Below are 13,352 nucleotides of genomic sequence, written 5' to 3'. Positions count from 1 at the left end.
AATTGTCTACCTGTAGCTTCTATTGATTTAACAAGTAATATTTTTCAGGGATAAAACTTTACACTAGCATATGTTGTCACATAATCAACTCTCGAACACAATTTTTGTTAGTTTGGAGGCAGAGTGGGATAACAACAGTACGCAGAGACTGTTTACTTTTTTTTTTCTTGTTCTATTAATGTCTGTTCTGAATTATTCAGAAAAAAAGTTCCTCAAAAATTAGGACATAAAATATGACACGTATTTTATCCATAACTTATGTCACTTAGAAACACCTTTTATTGCCTACATAAGTGAATATATGTAAACTTTATTAATAATTTCATTTCAAATTTAAAAGAAGCAAAAGGTGTATTATAGAATTAACAGAAAATGGTTAATTTTTAACTATAAAGGTATTACCAGTGTTGCATTTCTTCATGTTATGGTTCACTTATGTAGAATTGAGATGTATTTTATATTAAACAATGCATAGCACCATTATACAACAGTTCACTCAATGCACATCCCATTTAATCTTTTGTAGGAATTAATATTAACTGGACTGAAGTTACAAGGAAGAATTGAACTGAGCCAGTAGTGTTAACATTGACTCTAACAGGAGATTACTATCCATAAGAGAATTACAGTTCTTCTGAAAGACAGTGCCTAAAACGGCAGCATATCCTTGGCACCATCATAGGAACTGGTTAACTGATGACCCTGAAGAAACACTTGTTGCCATTAATTCTGCTGTCATTATTTTGCTGTTCTTGAACTCTTCCTCTGAATTCTTCTGTCCTTCTGATCCCAAGACAAGATGGTAGGAATGTGAGAAGCGAACATAAAGAAATTACAATAAGCTGCCAGCTATATAATTATACTGTAACCTAATACACTGAAGTTACACCAACAGAAATTTGGAAAGGTATCGGCTGCTAGCTGCTAGCTAAACACACGACACTCACTAGCTTAACATTAAAAAAAAAAACAAAACAGGCTCACTAAAAAGCAACATCTATATTACAAAGGAGCTAACAAAAGAATTCCCTTATGATACTTAGGTTCAGCTGGTTCATCTTAGGTTCATCAGCTACTTTTTCTTGTTTTATGAAGACTTGTTACATTTGCAATTGGATATATATTTAAGATCACAACGCTACAAACCATTCAGCATGTAGTTTTGCCATCTTTAGTTAGACACAAAGGAGTACTTGATCGAACTAGAGTTGAACATTCTGCTGAAAGCTGGTGATGTTATTAGGTCATGTGTACTGTACTTACTTAAGCACCACATTTTTGAGTCCCTAGGACATGATTTCCTAGGTAGAAGGCAGCAAGTACGCTTTTAAGTTGTCAGTCAGACCAAGGGAATCATTTTTGCTCCAAAGAGTCTGCTGTATACCCTGAATCAGAATAAATTCTTATTTCATAGAGACCTCAGATTTTTAAAGCATCTCTACTTAAACAGAAGTAAACAGTTTCTGATTAACGTACTGGCAACAGTTACCACTAGGATCAATGGTGAAAATGCCTTTTTCTTCAAGAACAATTGCCATAGTGTCACAGTCCTGATACAGGTACATTTGGGTTACTGGAACTCTATGTTTCCATCTCAGCAACTCGTTTTTTCGTTTTTGTTTGTGTTTTTTTTTTTGGTGTGGTTTGGGTTTTTTTTGGGTTTTTTGTTTTTTTTTTCAGTTTGATTTGCCTCAACAGCAGGAAGCCTTGCCCAAAATATTATTCCGAAATCCAAACTTTTCCAAAACAAATCATTTTATTTTCCAGATGCGTTGTGTATATTCCAGTGCATTAGAAGGTAACAGAATTGATACAGCTTCCAAATGATTTCTTGCTGCTATCGTATACAGTTACAGTGACCACAAATGAAACCATGGCCTCTGTGATGACAGGGGATTGATTTTAAAGTTATTTGGAAGAACACAATTTTGGAAGTGGTGACAAATGAAGTCCTTGGCTTTCTTTCAGAGGTCCAGGTAGAGAGAGACAAGAGGCTTGGGAATCAACAGAGCAAAGACTTCAAACTTCCAGTTTTGCCACTGATTTGTAGCTAACATCTTGGACATCATCTGTCTTCTGCAGTTCTCTAGTCTGATAAAAATAGGGACAGTCAAGCTTATTTATGTAACTCCACACAGTGCCATGATGGATTAATTATTTAGATAGCACAAAGAGTGCTATTCCAATGCTGCCTATTCATGTTTTCCTCACTGCAACAATGTATCTTCATCACTAAAAATTAACTGCTAATTACTGTTGCTGAGAATATGATAGTGGTGTTTGCCACCTTATTTTTAATTTCAGTACAGATGCCTACTTAAACGTTATGTAAATATATGAAATTACAGTACATTTTCCTAATGACTCTGCTATGTCTGAGTTTCATCCTATTCAACTCTGTCTAGAGTCATCTAAAAGATGACCTCTCTCTTCTGTAGAGTTATATAGTTTGTATTGTATTCTCGACACTTAAATCATGAAATGTAAAGAAGCCATTCTGAGCAGGATACAGTGGGGTCGAAGGACTGCTGATGCCAATTATGCTTCATACATAATAATGCACATTTTACCTATTTGGAAAAAAAATTCACATTTATTTACTGTCAAACAGGTGTTAAACTTTACACTGGATATTAGTGATGGGCTCATTATTAACAGGTTTACACAAAGGGATGAAAAAGCAGAATTTTGTTGAAACAATTTACATTTCATTAGATTTTTATCATAAAATAAATTAATTACTAAATATAGGCAGAAGGAATATGGAAGAGTAATAGTTCTGGTTTATTTATTTTTTTTTTTTAAAGGACAGGCACCTTTTATTCACGAGAAAGCTTGTGAGAAGTGTCCAGTGTCCCCTTTACCCCTTACCACCCAACCCTGATTAAAGAATGAACAGGGAATTGAGTTACAATCTTTGTTAGCTATACCAAATTTGTGCAAGGCTTGGCATAATCGGCTTCTAAAACAATTTTCTCCCCAAATGATGGTTTTTGGCAATAAAAATTCAAAACTGTAAGAACAAAAACTAACCTGTCAAAGCAGAACACTGTTTACAGTGAAAAATAAGTGAAAAAGGGTAGAACTTGCATTTTAAACATACTACCATACTATGAACAGAGTGTAAGAAAAACAGCTTATAACATATGTGCAACCAAGAGCTTTTCACAATATTTTCTTCAAACTCTTTAAAATTATTTTTTAATGACAATTATATTTCAGTTGGACACAAATGTATTTATTTTACCCTAGCAATAGAACAAAATATAATTTCTTTAGCCATTTTTTTCATGAGAACGGTTCATTGTACAGTTGAGGAAATATATGAAATAAGGCCTGTGGCTTGATTGCTAGTGGTTAGACATGTATTCAATCTTTGCCCTAATGGAAAAGATTTGCAGTGAACTGCAAACTGATGCAGAATATCTCTCCTGCTTTTGCAAGTCTTGTCAGGAATAGTAAGGTACAGTAAATTTGTCCCACAGGATTTTAGAGCCTACGCCTTGTATATAATACAATGTAGGCCTAGAAACAAAAATGGTGCAGCCATATTTACAAATTTAGTTCACAAACTGCTGCAGTAAAATGGCTGGAAAGTGTTTATTTGCCTCTTTTTTTTTTTTTTTTTCACAATTTTGTTAAATTCAGCAGCAGAAGATATCTTAAAATACCTTGTTGGTATTTCTTTTCTTTGTAACAAATAATTCATTTTAGTATACTCTGTGTATATACAAAGTTTTTGTTTTATAAAAATTCACAGAACTGCGAGGTCCAGTCATCCCTGTTACCGGAGAACCACAGGGTCAACAGAATTGTCTCTTCAAGCAGGTATGAGGAAGCCTGCATGGGGCCAATTAAGTCTTTTTAATACTTGTAAGTGGCCTTTAATATTTCTTTGCTACACTATTAAAGGCTTGTCACTAGTTGCATTTGTCCTTCTCTAACATCCCCTTCTGGAATACATCCTTCCTTGTTAATGGGAATGATATAGCCATCGCTATTACCCCTGCTGATTTGATAGTACATCTGAAGCTGATGGCCAGCTCCTAGGTTTGGCATGCTCTTGTAGTAAATGTCCTCATTTTCACTCCTCCTGGAGGGAGAGAGATCTTCTTCAACATCTGGGCTGCTCTCGGGATACGGAGAGTCTCTGAGATTGGGCATGCTCGTATAAAGAGAGTCTCTGTTGGGGGACTGGAGGTGGTCGTCAGCCTCGGCCGTCAGCTGTGAGACGTAGCTGTCGGTTCCCTCGGTCTTCACTTTCTTCTGGGGCTGGTACAGAAGGGAGTGAGTTCGCTGAGGAATGAGCGGGGCCTCAAGCTCTTTGTGGTGCAGCTCCAGCCCTGGTGTGTCACTGTGCATCAAAGACGAGGCATCTGCCACGATGGCATCGTCTTCACTACTGCTCCCGCCGATCACGGCTTTGGCTGGCAGTGTGCGCTCCAGGTTGTGGTTCTTGCTGCTGCCCCGCAGGTTGTTGTGCACTAATTCTGAAATGATCATTTTCTCAAAAGCAGTATCATTCAGGCTTAGTCCACAGTCTACAACTTGCACGCTGTCGTTATAGTCTCCATTGCGCAACGAGTAGCTGTTGTTGAAATTACCATTTAGCGGTAGAGTATCCATGGCACTTGTATCCCTGGCATTGTTCAGTGAATGTCCTGCAAGGGAAAAGGACAGCTCTGGTTATTGCCTGATGTGCTTTTTTATCACTTCATTTTTCTTTTTTAAACAAAATTCTTTAATGTAGTTCAGGACAAAAGTTGTACTTGGAAGTAAGGCTTGAGAAAAGTTAGGTTACTGAACATCCCCAAATGTAAACTGTTGCACACCTTATAGGAAAGATGCATTTTGAAAATGGTAATGTGTATTTCCTGTGAGGAATAATAGTGGCATTTTAATTGCTTAATTTAGTGTCAATTCTGTGACTCTTCCACAAGGAACTGTTCACTCCATGCCCTTGCATATGTAATGCAAAGCAATTCATTTGGAAACATCTATGTTTTGAAGTACACAACCATGATTTCAAAAAAGAAAATTAACAGAATTTGTCCTAAACAACACTAAATTAAAAAGGAATTAGATCACAGACATAACTGAAGGTAAATGTACAACATAAACCCACATAACTGGCAAGCAACTACTTTAACAACATTTCTAACATTTTCTCCTTCTTGGTTTTTTTTTTTTTTTTTTGAGATGAAGTAAAGAAAAGAATGAAAAAAAATGGGTAAATACAAAGAATTCATGTTAAACAAGGACAGCCATCTTTCACACTACAGGGACCAGGGCCCACAAGCACCATCCAACAACACAACAGACAGCAGGTGGAATGACTCACTTTGGACAACTCACATCATGTCTGTCTGCTCAGGCTATCTGGCCTAAGAGTAGCTGATATATAAAAGAAAATAAAATGATTTATTGTAACATGATGAAGAATTACTGAGCTTCTCAGCAACTTAGTCAGAGCAAGGGTTCAGCAAATTAGATTACTAAGCAATAACAGCTTTTCTTTTCCCACTCAATGCAATTTTTTTTGCACTAATATTCTGTCTGCCAACAACGGCCCCAGGCTTCTAAAGGTCAAAGTTTGCCTGCAGTCTGCATCAGTCACAGTGACAGCGCTGAATGAACCAGAATAGGTAATTAAGAGATAGATAGGCCCACAGTTACCATGGGCATGGAAGTCAAATGTAGAAATGTTAGGAATTTCTCTCAGTATGGGTCACAGAAATTAAAGAATAAATATTAGTTGTGGAATGGGAAGAGGAAATCAGCCATGGCTGATAACTCGTAGCTGCTGGAGGAATGACAGATTGGGTAAGTCTGCTGGAAACATGAAAAGAAGTTTAAGGCGGGGGGAGGGAAATGAAGTCTTATGATGATTAAGGTCTTTACACTTTTGGTTTGGGCTTTTTTTTTTTTTTTGTTTTGGTAACACGATAAAGAAAAGGTTTTCCTATAGACACAAAGACATGTAAACTATGACAGCACAGTGCTTCCCAAGCAAAGAAAAAAGAAAGAAAAAAAAAAAAACAAACCACAACTTTGAAAGAAATTAAACAGTCGATGGTTAGAGCATTCCTACAAAATCACTTTATCTACAGATATGTCTGAAAGTAAAGAAAGAATGGAGTGACTTTACTGAAATGAGACTGACCACTGTGAGGCTGCTGCATTATATGCAAGGCTTGGAGGAGTATAAGAAAAAAGCTGTTTTGGAGAAGATTATGCATTTTCCTCTTTTGGGTTTCTTTCATAACTAAAGCTGCAGCTTATCCTAGAAAATTCAATCTTCTCTGGAAATATTGTTTTCAATTAAAAAGTAATTGCATTTTCTCATGAAAAGATTTTTGTCTCCAACTTTAAAAAAGTAGAGTAATAATTTCCCAGAAAAAAAAACCAGCAATAATTTCCAAGTAAATTCTGAGTAATTTGCAAATCATTTTGTAATTGTGTTATTGTTAAGTCCTCTCCGTGTGTACTGATTTATACAGTGATGAGGGTTGTCTGAAAGGTCTCCTTAAGCTTTGATTAAACGACTTTGTAGTTTTGCAATTTCATGTATGTTCCAAGATTTTTCTTGCAATGGATTTAGCTGTGCAGAACATATGGCATTTATAAAAGTAGACAACACATGGACCACATGCTGGCATTCATTTCCCTCATGAAAGTGATTTAATTCTACAATTTTAATTCTTTTTTCTTCTGCTAAAGAGATACCAAAATATATGTGATAATCCAAAATGAGTTTTCTATGATATACTGCAGAGTTAAGCACGCTAGAATAGATTGAAATTGCTTTGATGAAGCAAATTTTGTTGTCCATGATCAGGTAATTAATTTGAAATCTTTCCATAGCCTGTAGCAAGATCACTGTAGGAATGTAAAAATGTACATAAATTGTTAATCAATTTTGTTTGACACTGCTTTGGTTTTAAACAGCAAATTATCTCAGCATTGCGTAACTTCTGTTACCAATGGTGTTTGCTACAGAGCTCGTGTCATTTCCCAAGAAGCAGTATGCAAGTACTTTTTCTATGTGGAAACATTTCATTTGCAAATTGTGAACCACTTGCCCGCTGAGTCTACTTCATGACCACTAGATATGTTTTAATTGTGCCCATTAAAAATCATGCTGAAAAAATTTACATTTGATAGGCAAAGTTAAGTTTTACTCCCATACTTGTCTCTCTGTAGGTTGCTAGAGGAAAGCATAAGGAAAGTAAGAAAACAAGAGAATGAAAATAGAAACTACAGTTCAGTTAAAAAGGAAACTTGAAATAAAAACTGGAAACAAAGTTTTATGAGCTCTTTAACAGAGATTTATCATTCCAGTTATACTAAGTGATCTTATGACTCAACAAACAGTAACTGCTATGTATTTACTGATGAATTGCACTGTAGTTAAAAAAAGCAACTAGATAATGTAACAACAAAATGTCAGGTAAGCGATGACACCCATCCATTATTCCTACAGAACTAAACTGTTCTAACTGTTCATCTCAAGATTTTCCTACAGGAAAATGATCTATCATAAAGCTGCACTATACTATAGTTTAGATCTGGTTGATGCTGGATACAGATTTCTACACTGGGGTATCCAAAGGTGTCAAGATGCCTTGTGCTGCTTTAGTATCTGATCCATTCCCTAAGCAGGTTTTTCTCAGCACACTTTAGAGTCAACCTTATATTGCATAGACATGATACCTCTAAGTGATATATATCTTGAAGATGGGCTCTCGGACCATGTGGTGTCAGTCCTGTAATAGTATATTAAGATTTATGCCACCTGTGTTAAAAACATGGATAATTATTGGTAAATACTGTTATGGCAAAGGCATTACTATAATATAGTGCAGTTTTACAAGCTGACATTGGCAATACTGTACTTGAACTGACAGAAATTCGGAATGTACGGCTAGGGTATTGCAACTTGAGTGTCTATCTAGGGAAAAGAAGGGATTTGGAGTGAGCCAAGAAAAGCAGTTTTATTCAGGAAGTATAAGCACACCTGGTGAGTTAAACACAGGAGCTGAAGGGGCATTACATACAACTGTTTCAGCGAGCAATGTGTTATAGGGGTTGTTAGTGCCGTGTGGTCGAAGAAGAGGGTTTGTTAGTAGGTAATTGCCAGTCATTCCTAAAGCAAAAGAAACAGAAAAAAATGTCAGTTCTTTAATTTTAGGCTGACAGTTTCAATAAAAAATATTTTTTATTCATCATGAACCATGTAGGACTTGTCAAATGTAATTCACCTGAAAATTTCTGAATGTATTTGAGCTCTATATTTGAAATGGGAGCAGGAAAACACAGTTAGATTCCAGTAATTCACAGGTGCTGTCCAAACCCCCAAAGTAAACATCTCGTGAGAGTGACATTTACTAATGTATACAAAATCACTGTTTTACAAGAATAGCAATTAAATGTATAGAGATCGAGGTACTACATAAAACTATTATAAATTTTACAATGATCACATGGAATACTTCTGTCCAGAATCGACAGAACTGAATTTCTCCAATTAAAGGTTTTGAAATATCTCTTTTGACAGGATCAGAGCTGTTATTTACTTTATTAAAAACACATGGATAGTGGAAGGGAATTGCTGTTTTCAAACAGACAGTGGATGACAAACTGCAAGAAGCGTATCTTAGTATATGCAAAAGTATGCATGCTGAGGGGAAAGCAAAATATTTGCTCTAAGAAATCAGAGCATTCACATTTTCTCCTGGGACGTTCATGCTGCAAATTTATCTACCATGTTTTAAAAAATAATTCCTTGAATGACAAATTTTCTTTAAACAAACAGTTTATAAACAACGTAAGATGAAGCAAAATACTATATGAACAGATTTTCTTTAAACTCATTTTACATGTTAATGCAACACCATTTAAACAACTCTCAGAATAATCAGAAAAAAAAATCAGCATATTTTGAGAAATTGTTAAAAAGTCAATTAATCTCTAATTTCTTGGTAACAGAAGAAAAATGAGTCGGAATAACAAAAAAAACCCCAAAACCTCAACACCATAAAATGCTGTGATTTAAAACTTACTTCCACCAATTTTACCAATTAAGGTAAAATTCCACTTTCCTTTCTACTGCATTGCACAGCAGTATAACAGGTTCAGTGTATTACAGACCCAAGGACAACTAAAGACCCAGCTATATTTTTATAATATTAATATTTTTACTTAGCAAGGAGAAGATAAGTATATATTCCAAATATTCATGCTTTTGTACTACCACAGAAACTTGGCAGCAGAAATGAGCATAAAATTCTATGACTCAGAAATTTATTGCCTGATTATGCTAATCGTATTTTAAAGTTTGTATCAATGAACAACTAAAAAAGGTTTATCATATATTTTTTTCAGTTGTAAGGTACTTACTACTAGAAATACTAACTGAAAGAAACTTTTGCTTAGGTTACTTTTGAGTACTAAATTTAATCTTGGTTAGAATTATTACCTGTAATTTAATGTTAAGACAAGTTTTAATTTCAATCAAACTTTTTTTGCCACCTTTAAAAGCTTGATTTTTATTTTAAAGGAAAAAAGGACACTTGCCATTAATTACTAAACCACTCTTACATGTATGTATCGCTGAGACAGTGACAATATTACAGCTGAATAAAGATGATATCCATTTTTCTGATCATGCCAGAACATCTCCAGTGGCTTGCGACTGGAGCTCCAAAACAGGGAGAAGCTTCCATGAAGCCCTGAATTAACTCTGAATTAACTGAGGGTGCAGCATGCTTAAAGCAAACCTCAGGAGGCAGAGACATCAAATTAGAGTGAAATCCCAGATCTTTATAGTGTATTTATGGGATTTTAATAAGACACTGGAGGGAATTTACTTCTTCCTTGGGCATGAAAAATATACGTTTTCTATTTAGGAGAAGTTACTTCACTTTGATTTTGCCAGAGGAACACAGAAGATTCAGATGAGGGGAGCAGTGAGACACAAGTCTCATCTATTTTCTATATGCCAAATAGCAAAAATAGAATTGAGCTTTCTAAAATCTTTTCTTTTGTAAAACACCAAATTTTTTACTTCCAAAATGAATATGCGCCAAGTACCTGTCCCTTCTACCAAATCTTGAAAGAAAAAACAAGGGAGGGAAACCTAATAGTTGTGGTTGATGAGGGCTGCCCTGACACTAGTGAATTTTCTATTTGAAACACTCTAAGTTGAGTAGGAACAGTCAACATGAGATTAGGGCTCCGTGTTCTTCTAGAGATGTGGGTGGAAGATAAAGCTTTGAACTTGGCTTGAATAGAGCAGCCTTCCCTCCACTGCTAGCTCAAGCTGCCTTAAAAAAACACAGAGGGACAGGGAAAAATGAAGGGACATTCTGCCTCGGTTAATACCCTTGTCTTCTAAGTGGACATGAGAATGAGGTTACAGATTTCAAAGTCTGTTTGAGCAGAGAAATTTGGAATTTCAGCTTCTGTGTGCCTGAAAAGCTGGATTCTATCCCATGTGACATATATGATGCTCTTTGAAATAGAAAAGATAAGTGCTTTACAGACATCTGTTGCATAGAAATGATATCAATTAGATTTCACTGGGAAAATTTCTTCACCTAAAATCATAGTCAAATATGCATTAAAATGTTACTGCACTCATATTTCTGTTTAAGATTTAACCTATAAAGGTTAGGAAAGATTTAAAATTATGATCTTGCTTTTAAGTTAAATTATTGATGAAACTTATTTAAGTACATTCCCACGAATGGAGGAATTCAACTTCTATAGCAGGGGGCCAGTTGAGGGAACATGGTTTTAAAATGTGTTGGTGGATGACTTTAAAACTCTCCTTTTAGAGAACGTTTGTTCCAGATTTTTTTTTCCAAACATTCTTTTCAATTCTTCTGTGTTTAATGATATAAAATCTGTATAAAATTTAAGGCTCCTAAAACTGAAATGTTCCCAGTGACTGACCTTGATTAAGTGTTGAAGTGCTGTTGATGTCACCTGAGATAAAAGACGATTCAGATTGTTTTCTCACAGTATCATTCCACATTCTCCTTATACGACTCTGTTAACATGAAGCAGTGAGACAGAAACATAGGAAGTTACAAAAAGACTTTTTCCTACTTACGTGCTATTATGTAGAATATTTGTGTTTATTTTGGCCTAAAGTAAGTCATTCTTCTAGCATGCAACGAAATTCCTTCTTTTGTTATTAGCACTTTAATTTATTTAATTTCATTTAGACGAAATATGATGATATAAACCTGCCTATAAACCAGCCTCCAGTTACAACAAGAACAAGGTATTTGCATTAGACCAAAGTGAAAGGAAATGTTTAAAAAGAAACCAATTCTATTATGCAGAAGTATGTATTTGCCATCTAAATGATAATAATGAGAAGACAATTAGTGCACTGTTGAATATAACACATCTCAGTAGGCTTTTTATAAATAAGGTTAATTAAAAGATGCTGTCAAACTCTGTTACCTGAGTGCCAGAGGAATAGCGAGCACTAGTTCTTGTTGTTGATGCCTTCACTGAACTGTGGGGACTCTCAGTTGGTAGTCCACCACAGCAGTAGGAATGTCGGAAGCATTTCCCATATTCCTTACGTACCTACAGGGAAAAAAAAAAACCCACAAAACTACTTAGCACAAAAAATAGTGTTAAATATCTTCACTGGCAAAAACACATGAACCTCGCATGTTATAAATAAAATCCCCATTACTGTCTTTGCTGAACCTAGAAATTTGAATATACCTATGTATATGAGATTTTTGTTTGACAGGGCAACAAAACCAATTAATGATTCCTGTACTTGGCCTGCATGTATTCACTTTCTGTTTCCAGCAGCCTACTGGAAACTTTAGTTTTATAATTTATGTGTGTTAACATTTGGCATGAAAGTAATGAGGATTAACTTACAGGACAATTAATTCTCTCATATTTGGTGACCGCTACATTCAATACTATTTTCAGGTAACAGAAGAGTGGATATATCTTGGCAGCATGATACCATCAGTGAAGGGACATGGTGGATAACTTTTGTAAAGGTGCATTAAATCTAATTTCATAAATCATCCACCAGATGCTTGGGAATCTAAGTGTCCCTTCTACATCCATGAGGTTCCTAAGCTTCTGGAAAAAGTGAGATTTCAGCTAATCTGGAAATTCTGCTTGACCTATAAAGGTCAAAAGGTTTCTGACCTATAAATGACAGAAGGTAAGTTACAAGTATGCAAAAAGGGGAGAGGGGAAAATGCAAAAAGTTAATAGTGTGGATTTACACATGCAATGTTTTCAATATTACAAGAATTTTACTCACTGAATACATACTGAGATGTTTCTATAAACCACAAGGTTGAGGAAAATCTGAATAGTTAGTGCACTTTAACTTCAAGCTAGAGACAATAATCCATCATTTTTTGAAAGCAGATGGTACATATTTTAAATGAACCCCTATCTACATCAGCACAAAAGACACAGGAAAATAAAAAACAAACAAACAAACAAAAACCCACCAACAAAACAAACCAGAAATGCATGGACATAGAATTACAATCTTTAACTCTGTAGTCTGAAAAACATAGGCTTAGATGGTGTAACACCTAAGAAAAAACATTCCTGAACACTAATGGATATTAAATGCTCCAAACCACTACATAGTAGAGACAATAGCAATCAAAATTGTATTTTTACCCAAATACCACCCTCCAGGGCTGTTTTTGCCTAATGCCTATATTGCAGTGAATGTACATTATCTGTCAGTACTGTGCATTCCACTGTCATTATTTCTAAATTATAGCTTGTTGGAAACTGATGGAAGCAACAGCACTATCATCTTGTCAGAACTGGAAACATAATAGTTTTCACTTTCACAATTCTATTTCTCTGTTCAATTTAGTGACCAACTAGTAATAACAGAATAAAAAGACTACATTAGCTATGCAGACAGAGGATAGGATGATATCCAGTCAAAGGCATTGAAACTTAAAAATCTTAAATGGCAGCTTTAATATTCTTTCAGGTATAAATCTTATTGCTCTAGGTTACGCTTTTTCACACTTGACTGGTATTTTAATATTGCTTTTTGCTGACTCCACTTAATATAAAAACAATGCACAGCTGTGAAAAGAAATAAAAAATGAATCTGGTTTTGATTTTCAAGCCAAATACAAGTGGCAGAAAGGGCAACATTATATGAAACCCTAATCTAGAAATTATTTGCATTTTCATAACGTTTGCTTTTTCCTCCCTCTCCTCTTTTCTTAGGCTCAATCTCCTCCCTAAGCATGCTTTTGTTCTCTCAAAATGAGAGAAGTGCAGTGTTCATCTGGATAAAATTCTTTCTGTCTTACCAGATC

The 13,352-nt window shown here is 35.2% G+C and overlaps 1 protein-coding gene across 1 annotated transcript; it reads right to left on the bottom strand.

Moving 5' to 3' along the window:
* Window positions 1–2,579: 2,579 nt before the first annotated feature.
* LOC103779078 (latrophilin-2-like) lies at window positions 2,580–11,035 on the bottom strand. The gene is made up of 2 exons (XM_008946699.1): window positions 10,957–11,035; window positions 2,580–4,661 (listed from the first exon to the last, which is right to left on the bottom strand). Exon 2 carries the CDS (start codon window positions 4,624–4,626, stop codon window positions 3,907–3,909), a length of 720 nt encoding a protein of 239 aa, XP_008944947.1. The 5' UTR covers window positions 4,627–4,661; window positions 10,957–11,035; the 3' UTR covers window positions 2,580–3,906.
* Window positions 11,036–13,352: the final 2,317 nt, after the last annotated feature.

Source organism: Merops nubicus, unplaced genomic scaffold, assembly GCF_000691845.1.
Source record: "Merops nubicus isolate BGI_N331 unplaced genomic scaffold, ASM69184v1 scaffold21930, whole genome shotgun sequence".
Lineage (NCBI taxonomy): Eukaryota > Metazoa > Chordata > Aves > Coraciiformes > Meropidae > Merops > Merops nubicus.
The sequence above is the reverse complement of the archived record's forward strand: the minus strand, read 5'-3'. Positions and strand labels throughout refer to the sequence as shown.